Source organism: Anopheles bellator, chromosome 1 (assembly GCF_943735745.2).
Source record: "Anopheles bellator chromosome 1, idAnoBellAS_SP24_06.2, whole genome shotgun sequence".
Taxonomy (NCBI): domain Eukaryota; kingdom Metazoa; phylum Arthropoda; class Insecta; order Diptera; family Culicidae; genus Anopheles; species Anopheles bellator.
The window spans coordinates 17,074,206-17,097,585 of NC_071285.1; the positions used below are offsets into that span (position 1 = coordinate 17,074,206).

General features: G+C 52.3%; 1 protein-coding gene across 1 annotated transcript in view; it reads right to left on the reverse strand.

Moving 5' to 3' along the window:
* Window positions 1-300: 300 nt before the first annotated feature.
* LOC131215129 (uncharacterized) overlaps window positions 301-23,380 on the reverse strand; it is a 40,213-nt gene continuing 17,133 nt past the window's right edge. The window contains exon 11 of the mRNA XM_058209512.1: window positions 301-400. Within this exon, the coding sequence (XP_058065495.1) occupies window positions 301-400 (100 nt within the window). The remainder of the gene's footprint in view (window positions 401-23,380) is intronic.

The window sequence follows — 23,380 nt, forward strand, 5'->3', positions numbered from 1 at the left end:
GGCTTTCTTCCGGCTACGCGACCCCGTTCTGGCGAGCTACAAGTTGCTCCGCTGCTCCATTATGGCCCCGATGAGGTCCCGCACGGAAGAGAGTTTGAGTTTGTAGTTTTATGATTTCGGTAAAATATGGTGCCGACCGCGGGGGGGAACGGAAACCGAGTGAGGAAGACAGGAAGAGCGAAACATGGAAGCCAAAGACCTTCGTCCGGACGCTGTCAACCTCACGGTGGCGGCTTGGCCCGAGTTCGATGGCGTGAAGTGCGACCGCAACCCGCAATGGAAACCCAATAAGCCCTTAATCTAGTGAGGGGTCGAGCCACCCGACAGCCGGCCCGGTGGTTCCGGTGGTTCTGGTGGCAGCATGTCGGCCCTGCCACTGGCAGATCGGGAGACGCAGATACTGTGGGCAGAGTGAGAGACACAGGGAGATGAAATTCCATATCAAGGCGCTTTTAATATATTTAAAGTAGTTCTTAAATATGGCTATTAAGATAATAAATTCTCGGCGGGGTTTTAATTTATTACGTCTTGTTTATAAAATGTGATGTTGCCGTTTCTGTTTCCGCCGTGGCTTTCGCCGTTGTTGCTTGTACCGGACCCCGCCCGCCGGCCGTGATTATTTGTGTTGGCTGGCCTCGTTGGCTGTCCCCGGTTCTCGCCCCGTTTACATGTCCGGTCCGGCCCGGTCTGGCCCGGTCCGGCCCTTATGGAACTGCGCCCCAAGTGCATGTGTGAAGTAACAGCGTGTCGGGCCGCGCCATCGAGAGATGTATGAGATTGTGGGGTCCGAAGGCAGCGCGAATGTCAGCGCAACACGCAAAAGCCACCTAGAGGGTGCAGGAATCGGACAGGAATTGGCATGGTTTCGATTTCTACCTCAAAATGATTATCTATAAAACTACTAATTTTATTACCTCGATTAGCAATAAACGAAGGAATAGGAGAATTACTTAAAGCCAGTTGGCAGACTAATGTCTTAACGCTGGTGTTTAGTTGCCATGGAAACATCACCTTAGTCGGAACATATTACGAGTGATTACGAGGGATTTTTCACCACTGGCCGGGTAGTAATTCACCACTCACACTTCAAGAAATGATTTTACGATTGGACGATTTTAAATAATTTTGGAAAAATAATTAACGTAATGTAGCAATAATATTATTCTGTTCTGGTTCCTGCTTGGTTCTTCAGAACAGCAACAGCCGAAGAAGAAACCGAATACGTTCACTTCACCACACTCGCTGCCAATTTCATGCTGGTTTTCTTCCTTTCACAAGCCAACACCGTGACACCTTTCGGGTGCAAGGTCTTCGGGCTGCCGCACCCCTGATGCTGCACCCGGACCCGCTCGGTCCCCCAATGTTCTTTCCCAGGCCCCCAGCACACACCGTTCCCATTCTAATGCTGCTTATCTTCGCCGACAGCAGGTGGAAAGCGGGACCCAAGAGCCCTCTCAGGCCCAAGACACGTCGCGTCGGCTATGGATCGACGTGAACATTTTTCACGCCCCGAGCAGCCATTGTGCGGGAAACCAACAAACAATACAATTTGCATACTAACAGCTCTCTCGTCATATTTAATACCACACGGTGCGGTGCAACTGCACGAGGTGCATATGCCCCGGACGATCGATCGATCGTCGTCGTCCGTTTCGTAACTAATTGTGTTACCGGTGCCATTTGCCACTTACCCGGGCACTTTTGAGCCACGAAAAGTGAGGGCGAAGTGACGATCCCAGGGTCTTCGAGGTATCTCCGGTTCGAGATCATCTCGCCCCAGACTCCAAAACCAAAGTGCTGCTATTACACTAATTTATATGAATATTAATTTTAATGCTGCCAGCAACATAGACGGGAAACCCGCACGGGGCAAGAACAACATCCGGATGAAAGGGCCAACCTCCCCCCAAAAGAAAGCCGGACCACGCGAGAACCCCTCCCCGAGAAGCCCACGGTCGCTCTCTGCGGTCGTGTTATCGAAAATTTATTTCATTTTTGGCCACCACCATCAACACACAACAGTTGTCAGATTTTCGTTTCTTTCTTTCTCTTGCCCCCGGCTCGACTCGGTCAGCAAACAAATGGGGCTATGCTGTGGGAATAGGCCCGTGGGGAAGATCGCCGAGACGCGCCGTGTTGTGATCGATAAATTATGATTACGTGTTTGATAACATAACAGCGATCGTGAAACTAACGCGTGTTGTACGCAACGAAACGTGTGCTGTTGCGGGGTCCCCCGTGTTTTCCAACAACGTCCGTGGAAATGTCTCTCAAATTCATTTTCGGCCCCAGTCTCCGGATTGGTTTTGTTTCGTTGAAATGCGGGCAAATTATTGTTACACCAAACCGGCGGAATATACGAGGTCCGTTTCGAGTATACGATCCATTTCGCGCGCTCGCTCTCTCTCTCTCTCTCGGTTCTCGGGGTTTTTTACGACTTCTCAAAGTGCATCAAGAAAAGTGCATCGGTTTGATGGGAATTGGACGATATAATGCGGCACCGGACGATAACACTGAAACTTTGTCGACGTATGTTGCGGTGCTATCTCGGCTCACTCTCGGTCCATGGGGGCCCATTCGCGGATCCCTGTGTGCCTTCCAGTGCGGCCTCCGCGAGATGCAATTATGAGCCACTGCCGGTGGAATGGGAGCGCGATAAGGGCGTTGAGTGTTGTCCATTAAAAACAATTTCCGAAATCGCATCAAAAATTTCGCATCATTTACGTGACGGAGCTGCTGCTGCCGTTGGCTGGTGACCGGGCTTGACGGGGCTAATCGGACAGTTAACTGACTCACATACCGGCCCGGCCGGCCAGCGATCAAAGAAAGCGACCGAGAGCTATTTTAATTCCCCGACCACGCGGCGGGAAGCCAGGAAAAGGAAGAGGCCCAAGACAGCGCTTTCTGCGCTTCGGCGAAGCCAAGAAGCTTAGAATGCGTGTTCCATTAGCCCCGGGGCGGACCGGCGAGCTGATCGAACGCCGCCGTCGTCGCCATCGCCGTCGCCACCCGCTGGGCACCACGGGTGCGCGCGCGCGCGGCGTGTTTTGACTGTGTTCAAATATTTGTTCATAATTAGTTGAAAATATTTAAATTGTCGACTCCGACAGGGTAGTGAAAACATTCCAATCGCCGTGCCGCCGTCGGGCGCGGACGGCGCGGATTTTTTGGCGGTGGTCCGGGAACAATTTTCCCTCGCCCGCCCGGGGTCTGTCCGAGTGAGCACGATTTGATACCGATGCCTTCCTAAATTGGCCACACCGCGGGGAAAAAGAGTGCCCATTCAGCGGAAATCGCTTCCGCGCGCGCAAGATAACGCCCGTAAGTGGCGTAACCCACCGGTGGCGTAAGCGGTTACGTGCCTTTTCCGAAACGTTCTCGGCGTTGGGTTATCATTGAGTTTGTTTGGGCTCACTAAAAAAAAAGAAAACAGGATGAAATAATTACATTGTGATTTGTGTTTGTTTTGTGCGCGAAGATAATGGCAAAATGGTCGGCCGCGCAGCGAAACGCAACGTGGTTGTTATTAAAACAAACAGCCTCACCACGTGCGACCGAATGGGAGGCGCGTGAAGGGCCCACTTTTTCTGCCCGTTGGGCCCGCGCAACTCCTAAGCCCGTCACCCGTAACACATTTAGCATACTAACAACCCACTCAATCTCGCGGCCCGAGTCACCGCCGCCGTCGCCTCCGGGAAGACAGGATCAGCCTGCGGCCGCCGCCACTGCTGCTGCTGTTTGTTGAATCGATAATTGAGTTTCCATCGGTAATTTATGTCATAACACAGTTCGTAACACTTTGTTTGCCACTCGTCCACTCGGTTCCGGACTATTCGGACTAGTCCGAGTGCGAGTCCCTGAAAGAGACAGAGAGTAGTTTTAGGAGATAAGTTATGCAAACTGCTACCAATTTCGGGTGTCCGGGCCACCACGATCACCACCGGTCGGAATCTGGGTTGATGATGACGATTGCCGGCCTATTAGGCTCTCGGACTTCCCATGTGTGTGGCGCGAGAGTTGCGCACAGGTGTGTCCATCTCGGGGGTCCGAATCCGAACCGGACGGCGATGCGAGTTCGGGGCCACATTATCGATGTTAATTGATTCGAATTCGTATGCACGGCGCTCGGTAAAAGTGGGAAAAGAAATGCTCCAGAGGACAGCAATAACTTTCGGTCCACTTTTCAATTTCTGGTGAACCGGGCCCGGCCCCGGTGACGACGACGACGATGATGACGAGGTCCGAATTATGACCGCCGCTCCGTGGTGGATGAGTTGTAAAATTTAAGCATCAAACCGATCCCCGAATGTCCCGCGGTGAGCGCTTTCTTTCCCCGAGCGCTTGAAATGGGGTGGCCCATTACGAAGAAATACTGCCCATACTGGCCGTGGGCAGTGGGACGAGACGGAACACACACCCGATACAAGATTATTAGTAGATGCAGGCCCGGGGATAAGATAAGGCCGCCACGATTAGCGAATATTGTTGGGGAAAAGCCCAACCCCGAAACGGATTCGTAGAGCGATACAAATCACTTTAAAAGCTTTTAATTGTTTACTTTTGGGGATAACAGGATTTTTGGAGACCTTTCCCCCGGGGGGGGGTAGTGCTCATCTTTGCCCCAGCACGCCCGGAATTTCAACGGACCCAAGACGAACCGGATGATCGGTGGCCGGCGGTTTACGATCCGATAGCGAAACACCGGACCGGATCGGATCCGATGGCGATTGATTCGAAACGATCTCTTCAGCCACTAACCACCAGCGGCCAGTATTATGGAGAGACAGAGAGAGAGAGAGAAAGAGAGCGAACGCCGACGGCGAGACGTTGGCGTTTGTTTTATGGACGCCCTAGGACACGGGCCGCCAGTTTGTATGGCATTTATGTGCAATAAATAAAAGTGAAACTGCCGGTTCGTCACATCTTCGACTTTTTGGGGGCCACCAAAAACCCCATTGCCAGCGCCATTTAACACCCGGACCGTTAAAATTGATTCCGCCGCCCTCGGGGGCCCCCAGAAATAGTTGCACGGTGCAAGAGTTATGGGTGTTGGTCTCTTGGCTTGGCGTCTTTTTATGGGAGCGAATATTTGAATATTGCCAGCGCAGTAAAACCTGTCCCCCGGGCGCAAGTGCATCGATGAAAGTTCGACGCGCTGGACGCGGTTGCATAAGCAGGTTTGGAATGGGTCCCTGGGGTCCCCTGACTGGAATGAAGTCCCTGAAACAAGATCTCGTTCCTTGAGCCGTGCGGAACCCCATTCGAAACGCGCTGTGCATCTAATTGTGTGCATCAATTTTTCAACCCGTTTCCGGTTGGCGTTCCTAGTTACTCGGGTGGCGACGTTACGGGCGATTAAAATCCGCCTGCCTTGCGGTGCCGAAAAGATGCGCCACCAAAGCCCCAGCCCACCCAGTGCCGTGTTTGTTTTTCTTGCAGCGGATGCAACAGGAAAACCAACCATTTAATGTTACGTGCAAATTTAACCACCGGGGCCGGCATTTTCCGGTGCCTACCAAACGGTGTCGCATCCCTTCATCTTGCCGCGAGTGATTGGCAGCAAACCGAGGCGTGGCGGTTCGCTGACGGCCGGCTCATCCGGAACATCATCTGGAACGGTTTAGGGCCGCGGTTCTGGAATAAATTGGAGTTTATTTTTAACGACTGCTGCTAACGGGAGCTGCGAGCTGCAATAAAGTGCCCCCGAGTTTTTGGCACAAGCAAACTCTATTTGATAGATTGAAGTGCACCCGATTGGACGCTCGAAAATGATCTCGAATCGAACCGACGACGACGACGACGGGTCACGTAGATGATTAATAATAATTCTCACACGAACCGTGGCGCACTGTGGCAGCTGGAACGACGCCCGAATTGATGCAAAAGGCTCACATGTGTGGCTCCCGAAGATTGCTTCTCGAAAGCGTTCACTATCATTAATTTCAGCCCTGCGCCATGTTCGCCTCGTTTTTTTTCTGTTCGAAAGAAACCCAAAAGCAAGTAACTGTCACACACGTCTCGGAACTCGGGAAAACTGCACCGGCAACGACTTGCTTGCAGTGAGCAAGGGGAAAAACTTTTCCGATGTGCAACATTTTACCGTCAAAAAATCGAATTTCTTCAAAAGTTTTCCGCCCCAGGAATTCGGTGCATCCATTCGTCGCCGTCGCTTTGGGATGATTTGAATGGCGTAAGAAGTGTGTCGATCGGAGTGTGCGAGATTTTCTTCTCTTTCGCCCGGCTACGGCACACACCGCTTTCTGTCTCCATCACTGCTGCGTGCGAGGAAGTGCTTCCCATTGGCATCGCTTTTCCGCCCGGTGCATTTCAGCAGGCGGCGAGCGTTCCCGGTGCATTCGCAGTAAGCCATGCACGGCACGGCACATTTGGTGCGGTGAAAAATGGCGACAAAACTTTCGCTCCAATTGTGCGCTCCGCCCGAAACTCGATGGTAGTTTAAATATTTCATTCGATTCTCAAATATTTATTTTTCGGTAAGATGTCACCTTATTTTTTGCGCTTTCTTGGTGGGTTTTACCACGGAGCCCGACACGGAGGAATGCCGTCACATGGAACGTTCGGGCTGAGTGCTTGTGTGCATACATGATTTAAATTTACGCAGATACTACACGACACTGTCAAAAACTTAACGAACCCGGAAGCAGGGCCAAGTGTCAGAACTAAGCTCGGCGCGGTGTATCAATCACTTTAAAGCAGCCTCTTACGGGGAAATTAAATCATTCCTCTCAAACGCCCTCAGAGCTCACCGCTCAAGTTTCTGGCCACAATCGTGTTTTTGCAACATGCTTTTGGGGCGTTGAAGATTTGCTTAGAAAGTGCTACGTTAGGATGATCGAAGCGCTGGGAGAGCTTTTCCCGAGCGAGATTACGGTCCCACCGGTCACCCCGACGATGGTCACAAGAAAGCGATGGTTCTTCTTTTTTCACCTTCCTGGACCTCTCACAACAATTCGCTTCACACACTCAGACCCGTTCTCGGACCCCAGCGCGTACCAGCATATTTCTTACAATATTTTTGCCCCATCCCATCGACGTTCGGCGTTACAACGACGACGAGCGTTCCGAGGGATCCATACCGGTTGGCGCACAGTGCGGGCATCTTTTGATAACGGAAGAATGAAAAGAAATTCTTCTGCATCTCCAACAGGTCCAGGAGACCGAGGACTCGGGGAGGGCCGGACAACGGGCGGGCACGGTAGAAAAAGAAAGGGCCAGGATCGAAGCGTCTTCTCAAGACGCCATTTCTAGCGCTTCTCGTTACAACTGTCTGTTGGGGAATCCGAACGACACCTTCTGCCGGTGGCCGGGCCCGTGCGCTTCCCGAACATAAACATACAGAAAAAAGAATAAAATAAAACTCCAGGAGATTTATGGTTTGTTACTCGAAGGAAAATGCAATTTATTGTGAAAGTTCGCTCGCCGGTCTCGCCCGTCCCGGCCGCGCCGCTGAGGTTTTAAGGAAGGACGAGCGCGCGCGCGCCCGCGCAAGTCTCATGTGTAACAATGCTGCTCCGGAGTGAGGCTGCTGAGCTGAAGTGATTTCTGCTACAGAGCACCGTAGACCGTCACCGGCGGAGCCAATGGCGGCACTGGACAGGCGGCCAAGCCAGCGCAAAGTTATTCGCCCAAGCCAAGCCAGCGCAGCACACAATGAGATAAATGGGATTTGGATGCTCGAGGCCCTGCCGGGGGTTTTAGCCGGGCTGGGAGAGCGAAATCTCAGGTGTGAATTTAACACATAGCCCGTCTCTAGCCTAGACTGCTCTAGACGATGGCGACTGCTGCCGCAAGCCTTCCGCTTGAACGGAGAAGAAGCGATTCCCGATCGGCACCGAGCGTTCTGGATGGCGGAAGCAATATTTGCATACAGCTGTGGTTCCGTTTGTTTGCGTTTAATGGAGTCACACGGCGTAACATTTATGCTGCGTTTGACGTTCGCCAAACGGTAATCCATTTCCAGGGCGTCCGTAGCTAAATTATTATCCGGATTTTTTTATGTTGCCAAAATATGCCTTCATTCCCAAGAAAGAATTAATCTTGTAATCTGCAGCCAGTGAGCCAATATTTACGGACACGCACCAGTTCGAATACCACAAAGTCCGGAACCCAGCCGGATGGAAAAAAAACTTACTCGCCTTAAGGACAATTTAATTACATTCCCTGTGTGCCACTTCTTCAATAAATCTGCTTCGCGAAAATCCCATTCCGCGGTAATAAAATTTAAAAGAAATACCGTATAAACCCGGACTTTCTATCCGACTTTTGCCACCAGCCAGAACTTTGCCAGCACCGAAACTAGTCATTTTCATCCCGTGAAACACGTCGTTGGTGGGTTCTCCGGTGCGACAACAACTTTGCGCTGGGATTGAAAATCGACAGCCGAGGCCGAGATTTATCCTTCCCGCGTAGGGCGTGATTTGTGCTTACGGGGACGGGAACCAAATCCCCCCGTAGCACACACCTACACCGGGAGTGGCCATCAGATCGTGGTAATGTTCCGGACTTCCCCGGGAGTACGATAAAGTTACCCGGGAACCACGGGTAGTTTAATCTTTGAATAATAGAGATAAATTGATCGCTCACGGGATTTCACCGGCGGAGTTCTTCGGTGGTCGCTTTTTTCGCCGTTCTCCCGCCGTTTTCTCAAGTGCTCTGGGGTGAAACTATTTTTCGGTCCCAGACAGCTGCAGGACAGGAAGCCCCCGCCGGACTCCCGTGCTCGGGGCGTTCGTATCTAATGAAGAATGAACTTTGCAACTCTCTCAGATTGGAGCGCGCGCAAAAAAACGGACGACCATTTGCAAACAGCGAGGAGCACGGTACGACATGGTGGCCATCCGCCATGTGTGCCAAAAGCCGGAAATGTTGTCGCTGACAATTTTTGCCGAGGACGCGAAACTCCAATATTTGCTCACCGCGGTGCGTGGGGCGCACCTTGCATTTATTTTGAGACTTTTTCACCCCGAAGAGTGAGTCCGGAAAATTAGTCCAATTCGCGGCGGTGGCCCCCAAACCCGGAGGCGTTGATGTGTTAGCGACCGGTTTCCGGTGTGTTTGCAGTTTTGCTGTTGCGTTGCGTCGTTGGCGTGCGCGTGTTTACTTTACGTCACTAATGTCACATCGTCGTCGCCGCGGATCGCCATGGCTGAGACGAATCCGTACGGGCCGCCCTTGAGTTCGACGACGACGACGGTGTCCCTTGGAGTGTGGAGTGTGCGAAAATCGTGAAAATCGACAGCAGTCGACCAGCAGCGCAAACACGGGCCGAAGCGGGCCTTTGATCAGTGAAATAGAAGTTATTAATTAAACTCTTGTTTGATGAAGTAAATGGAAATTTTCTACTTTTTCAGTCGCGAAGCCTCTACTTTGGGCGAGGGAGCCGCCACCGAGTGGCGTTTAATGAGCCCTGCGCTGTGAGGTGCCAGACGACTCCGGACGGATGTGTGGTCCGTGGACCAAACGACAGCGATTAGACACGGGTATGCGAGTTTGCATTCAAGCAAAAAACATTTGGGAAACCAATTTGGCCAATTCCTTTGATATGCGCGCCACGTTTGGTCGATGCTACTCTCGCCATCGCACATGCTGCATATCACCACGGGGTGGCCGGAACCTTTCTCAGGGCCAAGATAAAAGGATTCGCATGCACGTCGGAGCCACCGCATTTAGTAACGAAAGCTCACCTTGTGGGTTTATTTTAGGACCGAATACCTTCCGAATGCCGCACGGTCCGCTCATTACCCCAAAATCCCTGCTCCTTTTATGGAGCAGGGAAACTATTTTCACCCTCTCGGCCTCGGTATCAATCGTTTTCTATTTACGTCAGCAATCGACCATTTTAGCTAGCTACGACGCAGATCGGTGGGGTCAGGAACGGGGACCGTGGCCCAAACGAGCCTGCGAGGTTTTTTGTTATAATTTATTTAAACAACTCCGGGCGCTTCGTGTCGTCCGGGCGGTCACGTGGGACCTCCCTCCAGAAGGGAAAAAAACATGCGGCGGTAACGATGTGTTGCTTCCAATTGATCACTCATTCAAAATCCATTAAACGAAACCGTGGCCGCGGCACCGTAGGCACGCGGGCCTTGACTAAGATTTATGGCATCCATTTCGGGCCGCCATCGAACCGCTCTCTGGACCTGTGTTTTCGGCCAACGAACGACTCCAACGACGACGTCTGTCTTCGAGCATCTTTCTTCGGACGAAGAGCTCGCATCTTGGAGACCTTTCAGGCTTTTTTGGGTGCCCCCGGGCCCCGTCGTGCCGGTTGCGTGGTGGTGGTCATTTGCTTCTATTGCAATTAGTGACCTGTTAAGCGAACGGTGATATAATTTATCGATCCACAAACAAGACACCCGGGGACGGCAGGAGTGGGTCAGTTTTTGGGGCCGAGATTTGGACGTTATTTCGCTGGGACCGGAGTGGGGTCCCCATCGCAGGCCCCCAATAATCAATCTAGCGCTTTCCTCCGGCTAGGCTAAATTATACTCTCGCGTCTCGCGCGGCGTACGGCGTTTTTCTGAATTTAATTTAACCTCTCTGATCGACGCCGACCGCAAGGATGGCGTATGTTTCGGCAGTGCATAAATTATCACCACACAGCACCGTGCGGTGTGGAATGTGGCGCGCTCGACCTGACCTGGGCTGGACGTAGGCCCAGTCCTTATTAAGCCATCGCGCCAGTGGCGGCGTGTCTTGGCGTGTTCTTTTTAGCTTGGCCGTTTTGCGTTCGCCCCCGTCCAACCTCTTCGACTAGATTAGCTATGCAACATGTGAATTGGCGACCGTCCGCTCCGTGTGCCGTGGCTGAATGCTTGTTGCAAATTAAGAGGTTATCTCTACTTCGGATACGCTTCGGTTGGGGGCCGAAAAATGGTCGCCTCGTCGGCTGCTCCAATGTAGAGTGGTTTCGGTGCAGCAATAAAACCCAAGCTCTAGATCTTGATCACCAACCCAGCCCCTTGCGATGTCTGTGAAACTAACGAACTAATTGGATCGAACTGCTCAAAGGGGGCAGTGATTGGAACCGCAGCACAAACACTCCGAACTGGAGCGCACCAGACTCAGAGATCCTGTCGATACCGGGCCCTTGCGCGAGCTCGAGACTTTCGGCTTGCAACATGCGATTAAACAACAACGAGAAGCATTTTGTCACTTGGGGGCCAAAAAACTGTCAATAAAAATCCCCAGCATGGGCTCGTTAGTGAGCACCGTCCCGAACTGCCACGGATCGAGTACCACGGAATTTATGCAACCCAAACGCGTTGGGTTAATAAAAGTGAACTATTAACACGCCTCTTTTTTCGTGTGCAAACCCATCGTTAATGAGCTATTAAGGAATGGAAATCGATTTCCAGTCGATTGATCCAGCAAAACGTCAAACCACATTCCGCCGAACGAGGCCCGAATCGCCGGCCATGGCGTGTGGAAATTGAAAAATTAAATCACCGGGCGCCGGGATTGAACCATAATAATAACAATAATCGTTCGCCTCTCCGCCGGTTCGCCTATTTTCCCTTTTCGGCGGTCGAAAATTAGTGCTCCGTGGACCGGGCGCGTCAATTAGGTGTAAAGAAATGCCGTGGTCCGAAATCATAGTACGAAACTCCGGGAGATTCGATAAAAGTTCCAAACGACACCCCGAACCGGATGATGGTCCCCGGGCTGGGCTGGGGAAATCCACGTTTTCCACGCCATCCATTTTCACTTTGGCACGTCGTTAGCCAGCGCGTGTGTGCGTGTGCGGCGAAGACGGTGAAGATTGATAGTTTTGCAGACCCCATAAGCGGTGCGGTGTGCAGCAGTGCGCGGTGTCTCCCTAATGAATGGTATTCTTTCTGAGCACCGAAAACCATCAAGAAACATCACGATCGTCCGATCGATCCCCGGCCAGCAGCACCTCCTGAGACGAGCATAAAATAAAACACAAAATCGAAGCAATTAGTAATTAATTATTTGTTGATCGCTTTTATTTTTCGGGGGCCGCGGTTGGGGTTTTGTTTTTTGGTCTGCGCCCGGTTCGGGCTGGAGAGTTCAATTGGGGCGCTAATGAGAGACCCCGAGAGGTGGAGAGCCCGAGAGCCCGGTCTGGGAGGTCGGGGTTTGACAAGAATTTCGCCGAACGATGTGGGTAATGAACTGACCTCAAAGTGAGTCCGGAGCCCGAGTTAGCCGGTGGGAATAGGATAACTTCGGTGCTTTTGGTTCGTGTCTTACAACATTTATCTAGCGCAAGGCTTTGCAATCAATGAGTGACCGGTTCGATTTATTACCTGATGGCTTCATTGTTGTTGTGGTTGTTGTTTTGGGGCCGGTCGGTTAAGATCAAACGATTACAGCCTGGAACCTGTGGGCGATCCTTTAGCCGTTTGGGCTTCTCTTTTCGATCTCATGAAAAGGGTGAACATTGCAACGCTCGACAGGAAATTGCGGTTTACCGGACACAATCTTCACTTTCAATCTTTGGGCGATAATTTGAAAATGAATCGATTTTTTAATCCAAATGCTAACTTTGAAATCGAAGAGTCGTTTTACGTCATGTTGACTTTCGTTAATGAACGTATTAGTTGTAAAATGATTCCCATTACTCCGAACACCGTCCGTGTTGGCGGATACCGAGCATAAATAAAACATGAGAAATCGAAAGTTCAATTGCCGATATTGAACGGCCCCTTGGAGAGACGTATTTGGTGCGTAAAGCATCCCGTTAAATGGGAATTTATTCTCACAGTTAATGTGGTGGCACTCGATCAATTGGCGAAAAAGTATGGCCATCATTAAGCCGGCTGTCGGCCACTCCTGATAATTGCCACCGTTTCCGCGCTATTATATCGGTGGCGCAAAAGTAACGACCTCGTATCACACGCATCGCTCACACGGGGATCTTCACCGTTGAATCTTGAGAAATAGACCCAACCCAAAGTGTAGCGAAAAAAAAACCCCCAAACGCCCATAGAACGATTTGCCAAATGGTGGTGGGCCCGAAATTTTTCACTAGCCCACCGACCAACCACCGAAACACATAAAAAAGGGTTTTCCTAACCAGTTCCGGTGTCGGTTGCTTTTCGGTAAATTGAAACTTGATCCGTTTGAGAGCAATAAAACCGCCGGGGTCGGAACCGCGCAGTTCACGCGTCCCCGGGAATCAATCCGGTCGAGAGGTTTCCAATAGGCACCGAGTGAGCGAGGTGAGCTGGCCGCCCCGTGTCACACTTCACGGAAGTAGGAGTGAAAGTTCTCGCCACGAACTCCGCGAATGCAATCAAATGCTATGAATTATTTAGGCAAACTGCGTCACGCGGTACGATAGAAACGTGCTCCAGCTGGCGGTGCTAATGTTGGGGTCCCTTCCGTAGTTAACCGACGCGTTTGAGTTTGAGTAAAACATGAAAACGGTTCACCCAAGCCGCCCAAACACGGCGAAACTGCTATTTTCTTTTTCGATCCAATATTTGCCCAACCTGGATCGTCCTGACCGTGGCGCGACAAAATAATGTGCGCCCGAAGTGTGTGCACAAAATGTGTCCAAATGTTGGATCATGAAAGCGGCCGAAAGCAGGGACACAACCGGGTGCAGCGCAAGCGTAAAAAAGGTCCGCGGTCTCCCGGATAACTGTATTTACCTTTCTGGTCTCCCTCATAACTCTGCGATATTTATTGAATGGAGTGTATGGCCAGTTTTTATGCACTTCCCATACCGACCATTCGGCTGCATATAATGCATCTCAATGGCTGGGAGCCGACCGTGCCGACGGACCCGACACCGACCGACGTTCAAACAGAGGGACCGGGGGCGAGCGGGAGCAAAAAGCCGTCTCGGTGTCGGCGGTGTCGGCAGCATAAAAAGTGACCCGACCGGATCAAACTCGAGCCGGGCCGGCTCGATTTATTTAGTTACGAATTTTTAGACAAACCAGAGAGGCTTGGGAGCGCGCACGAGTGTGATTTGAAAAGGTGAAATAATACAACACACGCCGCAGGGTCGGAAAAGCCGAAAACAAACACGGGACCCCTTTCCCCGTGTTGGCGACGTCGAAATGACAATTTTTCATTTCGCACGCACTGCGCTTCTCTGTTTGCTCGGGTTGCAACTTGAATGAACCGTTACCGCCGTGCCACCGGAACCACGTGGCAACCTTCCGCTTTATTTGCAGACGATTTAGAAAATCGTAAAACACACACGGCACAGAGCATATACGAATCCGTTGTTTTTCGATTAAACAGCACAACACACCACGGCCGACGGTGGAGTATTATTTATGACCCTCTTTTATGAGCAAAGAAAAAGGATTCCATATTTCACCCGGCGGCCCGAAGAAGTCGTCCCACCTGCTGGGCGACCGGCTTTATGACTACGCCGGGCTCACTTCCCGTTTGCCGTCTTGTGATCTCAATCACCGATCCCGTCGCGAAACAATCGGCAACCGCGTAGTACGCACCGCGCCGATACCTACGGCACGCAGGTCCTGTAAATGAAAACATCTGTCCCCGGTCTGCGCCCGCCCGTTGGGAGGTCCTGTTTTGGCGGTGGTTTGGCGGGCAACATACTATTTGCCGGTGGCGCTGCGTAGAGGCAAAACTCGACGACCGAAAAGGACAATCCGTGACGATGCCAGGATGCACCCTCGGAAGGTCGCGGTTCGTGGTGACACTTTGGCCCCTCCTCGGGGGTTGCTAATGGCACCACGCAGGCAAACGGGAAAGCGCCTCTCGGATGTGGCTGTGCATAAAACCAGGCCAGCAGGATACGGGAAAACACACGGCACGGCAATGTTATTGAAAAAAAAAAAAGGAAACACGAGCAACATAAAAACGGAACGGACTTCAAACCGGCGCGTGTTTTTCTGTGCGTTTGCTCCGAGTGCTCCGATCCAGTCCGATGCGGAAGAAAGGACGAAACAGGATCAGTTCCGTTCGGGCGGCAATCCTTACACGCGGTCCCGTGGCGCGCGCGCGGCAAGGCTTGCCGGTTGACGACATTATGTCATTCCGATGCGTATGCATGTGCTGTGCCGCCGGTGGTCCCGGGTCGATCGTTGGTCCTTTTATCCACCTCGAAAACTGATGCACCTCGGCCTCGGAGGGACGAGTCCTGCGAGGCGAAGGCTGGAGAAAATCGATTGGTTCCGGAAAGGGGCGCGAGTGCGCGCGCGCGCCCGACTGCATTCCACGGCTCGTTAGAAGTCCATTCGCTACGACGGATTTAAGGCGGCCGCCGGCAGGGTGTTTGTTTGGCGGTGCTCTCCCCGACGGGACTCCTCCGAGCAGAGGGGCCGGACCGTAATGCGTTTTAAATTGATGGATTTCGATCGGTCCGACCACGGTTGGCCATCCTTGCCAGACCCGTGCGACGACGTAATGGCATGGGTCGGTGCCGATGCGGATGCGGATTTTATTCTAATCTTTTCGGGCACCGGTCGGTTTTACGATGTCCTGTGTTCTGTTGTGTTCCGGAGCGTCACTTCCATCATTCGCCGCCTACATTCGCCGAACCCAAGGATTAGACCGAGCTCTTGGTAGGGGCTTCGTCACCAATGCTGCCAGGCACCCTAAAAGTCAGTTTCGCACGGGAAAGTCGCTTTTATGGGCCATTTAAAATTGCACCAAACTGCGACGACCGTGACCGAGGTCGGCGGCTTTTTTTGTTTCGCTTCCTGCTTCTCGTGGTCTTTGGGAACGAACTCCTGGATGTGTCGGGATGATCAAAATAGGAACTCAAAATGGAATATGGCCGCTGCTCGAATGACTTTCCTTCTGCTATCTGCGCAATCTGATCGTTAATGAGTGTCACCCGCGAGGAAAGCTATGCCCAGGGTACGGGTGGGTCTTTCGTTTTATTGCGACCATAACATTATTACATTAAGGGCAGGGCGCGCGTTAGGGTCAGCCATCATTCGCAGCCAGCGCTATCGTGGCGGTGACGATGATTCAAATCTTGTTACATTTAAGATTAATCATATTATGGACCATCATCCGGCGGAATAAAAACCGCTGTCACCATCACGTGGCGCTTGTAATCCCGTCGCGTTCCCGTCGAGGGGTGGCCGGCCTTAGCCCGTCAGCAAACGTCAAGTCCACGCACGCACACGCCCGCCAGGGGATTCGTTATGAGCGTCTATTGTGTCCAGGGCGGTCGCGCGGTCCAGGCGTTTAACATACGCGAAGCATAAATCAACATTAACCGCCGCTGGCTGGCGGCGCGCCATTCGGTGGCTGTAAATCAAACATCGTTAAACCCTTTTCGAGTTTACAAACCCGAAACCACCCGGCAGAAGTGGGCAAGGATCTTCCCGTGCCCCGTGAAGCCTCGGTTCGCGCCACCCGATCGGTTGCTGCTGATTTTTATTTCCGAGGTCCCAATCCCAATCACCCTGTAATCAATTTAAATTAATTTAATAGAAACTTTCCACTTCCGGTGCGACGCGACGCGGACCCTCGCCCGGATTTGGTGGACCAACTTTCGGGAGGGATGATTCTGGGACGTGTTGTTTTTTTCCCTGTTCAGCACGTTCCCTTTTCCAAGGTTCCCTGTTCGGGGGTTCGTGGGCGCCCGTTTAATTAACTGCGGCATGTGGCGTGTCGATCTAATTTGTATGCACCGCCGTCGCCACCAGCACCCTGGTGCGCCATTGGTGCACCACTCCGTCACCGCTGTGTGACGGATCTGCCACCTTTCCGATCCGGACTGCACCCTGGCCTGTCGAATGAGCGACATTTTTTTTTCATTCACTGTATCCTTTTGTGAAAGGGCCCGACACCGACAGTAACAATCGACCCGCAAATCGACGCACCGATGCGCGGCCAATGATTAGTCGGAGTCTCGATCGGGACAACCCGGGAGTGCATTTGGTGCAATCAAATGGCCACTGGACTGAACCCACCCACCCACACGTACCCAATCAACCATTGTCCACCGTTTTGCTGCCAATCTGGGCCCTCCCGGGACGAACTGTAATTTGCTACATCGCATTCCTGGGTGGGTGTGCGATGATTGTTGTTGATGCGATTTCTTTTGCACCGTAAATCACCGAAATCAGCCAGCACAGTTGCAGCCTGCCAGTTACAGTTCCGGTTAAGAACCACCGAACCAACCCGGAACACTGCGAGGAATTCAATCAATTGACTCTAATTGCTTTCGAACGAGGTCGCTGCCGCTAATTTGATTAGAAATGTAGCAGCCCACAGCAATCTAGTTATCCGGGGGTTCGGCTCGGCTCCCATAGCAGCGTGGTGCTGAAGTCAAAACATCATCGTCGCCGTTGCCACTACTAACAATCTAGTAACCATCGGGCAAGTGGTGACAGCAAAAACGAGTGAGCGCTAATGACAGCTACGAATCAAGGTTTATAGCAGCTTTTTACATAAATTGGTGCCTTTTAATTTCGGAAAGTGTTTCGAAGTTTTCACCGCTCCAGAAAATCACTGCCACCCCTACGAGGAAGATGTCTCAAGATGTCCACCAACTTTGCCCCGCTGAATGGAGAGTTTGATTTTAATTAAATTTCCTTCCGGAACGGGACGCGCACCACGAATTCAGGTGTTTCACTTCCGCCGAAGCGTCACAGTTGAAGCTTCTCAATTTATTCGATCCCTTACACAAACACACCGCGCAAATCGAACCACGCAAAGGACGTGACAGGGTCGGCCGCTCCGCTAAGTGGCCGCGATCTGATTTTTATTTTGATTCACCTCCCGGTTACTTCCGGGGCACCGGTCAATAATGGGCCCTGGGATCGCCCAACACAGAACGCCACGACGTCCTCGGAGCCAAAGCGGAAGGACGCGCGCGCGCGCCTGAACGGGGAACAAATTGTTGCCGGGCCAACCGAGCCGAGAGCCGTGGACTGTCTCGCGGACAGTGTGTCCCACTGCTTGACATTCTAGTCCCGACGTACCGTAGTCCCGAGCGTCCATCGGGCCACGCTCGGGGCTTTGTTATGCAAAGCGAGCCCCGTCCACCCCGTCGGAGAGCGGATTTTTCCCGCTTCGAATGATTTACATTTTTTTCATTTGCTTGGAAAAACACTTGAGCCCCTGGCGGGCCGGAGCGGAGGGTCTCGGTTTACCTTCACACCTTCCCCGTGGCTTGCGGCCCCGATCGGAGGGGAACGAATTTCATCGGCATCGGCACTGCACCGTAGGCCAAACGGGGTGGCACAGATTGCAACGGCCATCGCAGCGCAAGGACATCGCCGTTGTCGGAAACGCCGATGACGATAATTGTTGTTGAGGAGGATTTACGCGGTGGAAACCGGCAGGGACTACGGCCGGGTGTAAAGCAGGAATTGTCCCAAAGTGGTGCTGTGTGTTTGGGTGTCCCGCTGAGCGCGGCGACTCCGTGCCAGGGGTTGCATTTGCTTTTTTTTTGGCCGAGTTGTTGCCGAGTCCTTTTCCGTCTACCGTTGTTTGGAGTGTTTTTGTCCGAACTCCCTACCCTACAATCGACTAGCCTTGCCCGGTCTGTGAGGCGGTTAAAGGTTAGGGACTGGCACCGAGATTGACAAGCCACCGGAAGAGAGAGAGAGTGTAAAAAAACGGTGTCACATGAAAGTGCAACCGAAATCTCAGCGTTTAATTGAAGGGGATGCGACAGTCGATTGCGAGCCGAGCCGGATCGCACAATCGAATTGTCGGAATCGGTCTTTTAACGGCTCGGGCGGTGAAAAGTAATCCGTTCCGATGAGCGTAAAATGCAAACGAACCTTTGGGACCACCATCACCTGCGCTTATGCTGCTTTAGAAAGGATTAAAACAGATCATGCCCATCGCATCTACTTCGCACGCTCCGATTGTCATTCAATTTTAATAAAAAGCATCAGCATTAGCGTTAATTATTGAAGTGGTGCTTACACCGACCGGCGGTGGCGCTATCAAATCGCGACCAATTCAAAGAAACCGGTTCGGCGGCGCATTCCGGGGCGCTCACTAGGGGCTTTTCTCCTCACCGAACCAAGCCAACGGAACTACGGTGACTTCAAACACTCCCGAGCCGGGAAAGCTCGGGCCTATTCTGGTGCTGTGGCGCCGCTTGAGCCCGAGCAGCAAAGTTTCTTCCACGTAATTCAATACCCGTTCGGCTGGCCGGACCCCAAAGTAAATGAACACCGGGCCGCCCGGCCCGGTAGGCTACCTTAATTAGTCTAATTACTAGATATTCCTTCGCATTTTATCCTTAATTTAAGACTAAAGGGTCCCCCTCCTCCGCCGGCTCTGGCCGAGCGTAGGAGTAGAGACTTCCTTTCTTCCTCCGAGACCGAGGCGCGCTTGCCGGTTGCATTGGGGCGGCTAGGCCAACGAGGGGTTTCTTTTCATCATCCATAGTGTGCAAGTGTCTAAGAAAGTGGGCCCACGGCTTGAGAGCTCGGTGTAGGCTCGTCGGGATTCGCTCGGTTCTCGCCCGGGAACCCCGGACACATCAACTACGCAGCTTTATACGGAGACGGAGAAAATATCCTGCTTTCCTTTAATTAAATTTTGTTTCAACATCTTGCGGCTTGCGGATTCACTTTTGCTCCCAGCGTCCCGGCATACCGGCCCAGGACGGGCCGGTCAATCCTGCTGCTTGCCCAAGGACTGCGTCATATCGATTACCGGGTACGTGCGTCGGAATGCTCCTTCTTCAACGCGCCCGGAGCAGGGGTCGGATTGTAACCGAACCGTAATCATCGTGCAGGTCCGACCGGCCGGCTCCGAACGAGCGCTGGCTACTGGTAATGAACCGATGATTACTTCAAATGTGGCGAGGCGAGGGTGTTGCACCTGATCCTGGCCGGCAGGTTGAGGCATTCAGCCGGCCGGTCATCCCCCGGGCCGGGCCGGGCCAGGAGGATTGGATTTCCCGGTAGCCGGCGATGCAAAGGTATTCTTCTGCTGCGCAAGTCAAAGAATTCCGTCCGCTCAGCGTGCAGCAACTTGAAAGATATCTTGCGGTTGCCAGCGAAAGAACCTCACGTCGCGATTCGGCCGGGAGCCACAAATTGCAATCTTGTGCCGACGAGCCCCGGGGCCCCTTTGTTGCAGAGGTTGACCTGTATCCTCAGACCGACAGTCCGTCCGTGGCGCAATAGAATGGCTGAAGCTGTGTTGTAATGTTTTTCAATCCACCTCTTAGGGACCTTGGAAAGAGATCGATAGGCCATCGAGCTTATGGTTCGCTGAAAGCGACATCCACCTAAAAACACAAAAAAACCAGACATGGTAACGGTAATTGGTGACCTTCACGTCATCCGCTGGCTGGTCCATGATTAGTGCCTCGAACCGTTCTGGGTGCTGTTTCTGTGGGGTCGTAAAATTAAAAACCAATCAACTGAACAGTAAATCGAACGACAAAAACTGAGTCAACCCTTTTTGGGGGTCTGAGCTCGTTGCGCACAAAACATAGCATTCGGAGCCCTCCGAGAAGGCTCGTGGCTCGTTCCTGATTTAGCTAATGAAAAATGTTCCGTTTGCCTTTAGATACCATAGGGCATTTTGGACCTGTCCCTATTCCTAGAGCCTGTTCCTTGTTGCGCGGCACATTAGCGTTTGGCGAGGCCACATAATAGGTTTTCATGACACGCCAAAACGGGCGAAAAATATGAAAAATGTCTTCAAGCCAACATTAGAGCCGGGCAAAGCATCTCTCGGTTGGTTGGGCGCTGCACACAGTGTTCGTTGCACTTTCTTCACGGATGTTTGCCCTAACAAGCTGCTTCTTTGGCCCTCTCCCCTTTGGAAGTGTGGAGTGTGCGGACAAAAAACAACTGACGAACGAAAAATAGAAGCACTAACGCCTTGAAGCCGCCTGCGTCATCATCACCTCCACTGGGACGGTGCTTCACGCGTTGACGACTATCACACGGCACTAACTCTAATTACGTGACACGATACGATGCGACGGTCCCGGCCCCGGCACTGGCCAGCCAGCCGGCCGCAAAGTGTGAAACGGCAAAGTGTGAAGCGAAGGAAAAGTGCGAAAGATGGCGCGCGTTAAGATCAAAGGGCGCGTTGGCGATTTTTTGTTTCTCGTGGTCTTTCCCACTTCGGCCACTCGCGCCACGAAGCCACTTTGCTCCCAAACGAGGGAGCTCGTCCCTGGAGCCATTCTTTGAGCTGCGGCGTTTTTTTTGCGCTCTCTCCCTTCATCTTCTTATGATATCCTTCCATCAAACATCCTCGCACGCCGTTTGATGTAATTACTGTGTGCAACTGCACCGGCAATTTATCAGGCTGAGACCCGGGCCCGGCCGGCTCATCCCGACGCGTCTTACAGGTTTCAGCAACGCCGACGACGATGATGATGAGGAGGGTAAGCACTTTTGCGAGGTTATGGCGTGATGGCCACCGGAGCGAAGGACCTTCCGCGAACGGGGCTTATATTGTTTCGACCATGGTAATTTTACACCCTTCGTGCAGAGGGCTTTCGCTGCATCAAAGAAGCGAAGCGAGAAAGTCGTTGGCGTTGGCGTTATGAGTTTCGCGATGCGTTGCATTGAAAGTGTCTCCTTTTGCACGGCCCCTCACCACCCAAGCCTCGGAAAGCTCCCCGAGAAAAGGGTACGCAATCGGTAACGGGGCCATGCCGAGGGACATCAAATGCATGTGCATGTCGCATCATACAAAAGCACGCTGCACACACTGTACAGATCAAAGGCTGTGGCAGCTTTTATTTTTTACTTTAACCCTCCACTCGACGCGGTTCTTGAGCGGATCCCCACTTTCGCTGGTGCCGGTGCGTGATGCTTCACGGCTAGCTTAAATATTAATCCCGGACCCCCGTGCCCAGAGGGGGCTTGGAATTAACATTCGTTGCCAGAGCTGAGTTTTCGCGCGTCCCCATCGTATCGCTTCAACGATGTCGAAAAGTGCTACAAAATAATTAGCTACAGACAAATCAGAACTTCCTCGGAACTCGGAAATCAGCGTGAACGAGAGCGCCCGAAATCTGCACAAACGATGTCATAATTGGCCGTAGCGCGTGCTGCTCCGAAAAATTGCAATTAATTAGAGTGGCCACCGAAACGGGGCCACAGCTGGCTGGGGGGCCCACACGTTTCGGGACGTGTTGAAAATTTTAGAAATATCGTACCACCTCCAGGCACCAGCCACCACGATGTAACGGATCCTTAATTCCATAGAGCCAGAACCCGAAGCCGGAGAACATTACAAAATCAGAAGAACTGATTCTTCGGACCGTCGCGTACGGTGCAGATGTGGATGCTGTGTCTGGCGTGGCCACACTGTGCCGAGTGCACTTCTGTGGAGTTGCCGGCCATTCCGCCACACGAAGGACGAAAGCTGGACGCCCGCGCCCTGCGGCTAACGAAAACGACCACGAATAGTTTTTAGAACGGGTTCCACTCGTTCGATGAAAGCGATACAATCTCTGTCTCTCCCTCGAGAATACGTTTCTGACTTTCATCGGTCCGGCGTGTGGTCACCGGAACTCCCGTGAGGATGGGTGGAAAAGGATTACGATTTGAGGCCCCAGCGGTCGCCCGGGCAATCGGTTCCACTCCCACAGGAGTGCCTCGGTAATCGAAGTGCCGTACGATTGCCGGCCGACCTTAATGGCCGATAGATAATGATTACGTGGTGGCTGTGGTGACGATCATAACGATAACGGGTGATGAGGCCTCTGTGGGAATTTTGTAGCCACTGCCGGGCAGATTCGTAACAAGTACCTTTTGGGCCCATCCACACTCAGCATTTCCGAAAGACAGGTTCCGGGATCGAGACGAGCCGAGGAAAAGAAAACCAGATTAAGAAATCAGCAGCAAGGCCAGTCAGGAACAAGGGTACCCAACTGTGCCGAAATTCCATTCCGGCCAGCATTCCGGACCACCGGCACCAACCGGATACGGGAGAACATTTATTATCGGCATAGACAATGCAGCTGACATTTTGGATTTCCCTCCAGACGGTTGATAAATTATTGTCCATTTCCATCACCTTCCGCGCCCGGGTTCGGTCACGGCAAAGGTAAAGGAAGCAGCATCCTTTTTGTGCAAAAAATCCTTTTTTCCGGGAAAGCGAAGTAACCAAACCGAGCGAAGGACCATCGTTTTCCGTTAGCGTTCCCGGTCCGATTCCGATTCGGAGACTGTTTTCATTATTAGTGCTTTGCTCACATTGTTTGCCGACGTCCGTTTTGCTGGCGAATGGCAAATTATCAACCGTCGGGTCCGGCGAGAAACGTTCGACGATAAAAGTTCGACAACTCACGACAAGCCCGGCTCCAGACAGGACTCCGGATGCCGGCGGAGAAACACGGAACGGGACCACCCCACCGGGCGATGTAATGAAATGAATGTGTAAACATTCTGGGTTGGGTCACAAACGGCAAAACATTTAAGGACCTCCGTGGATTGCCCCGGGCCAA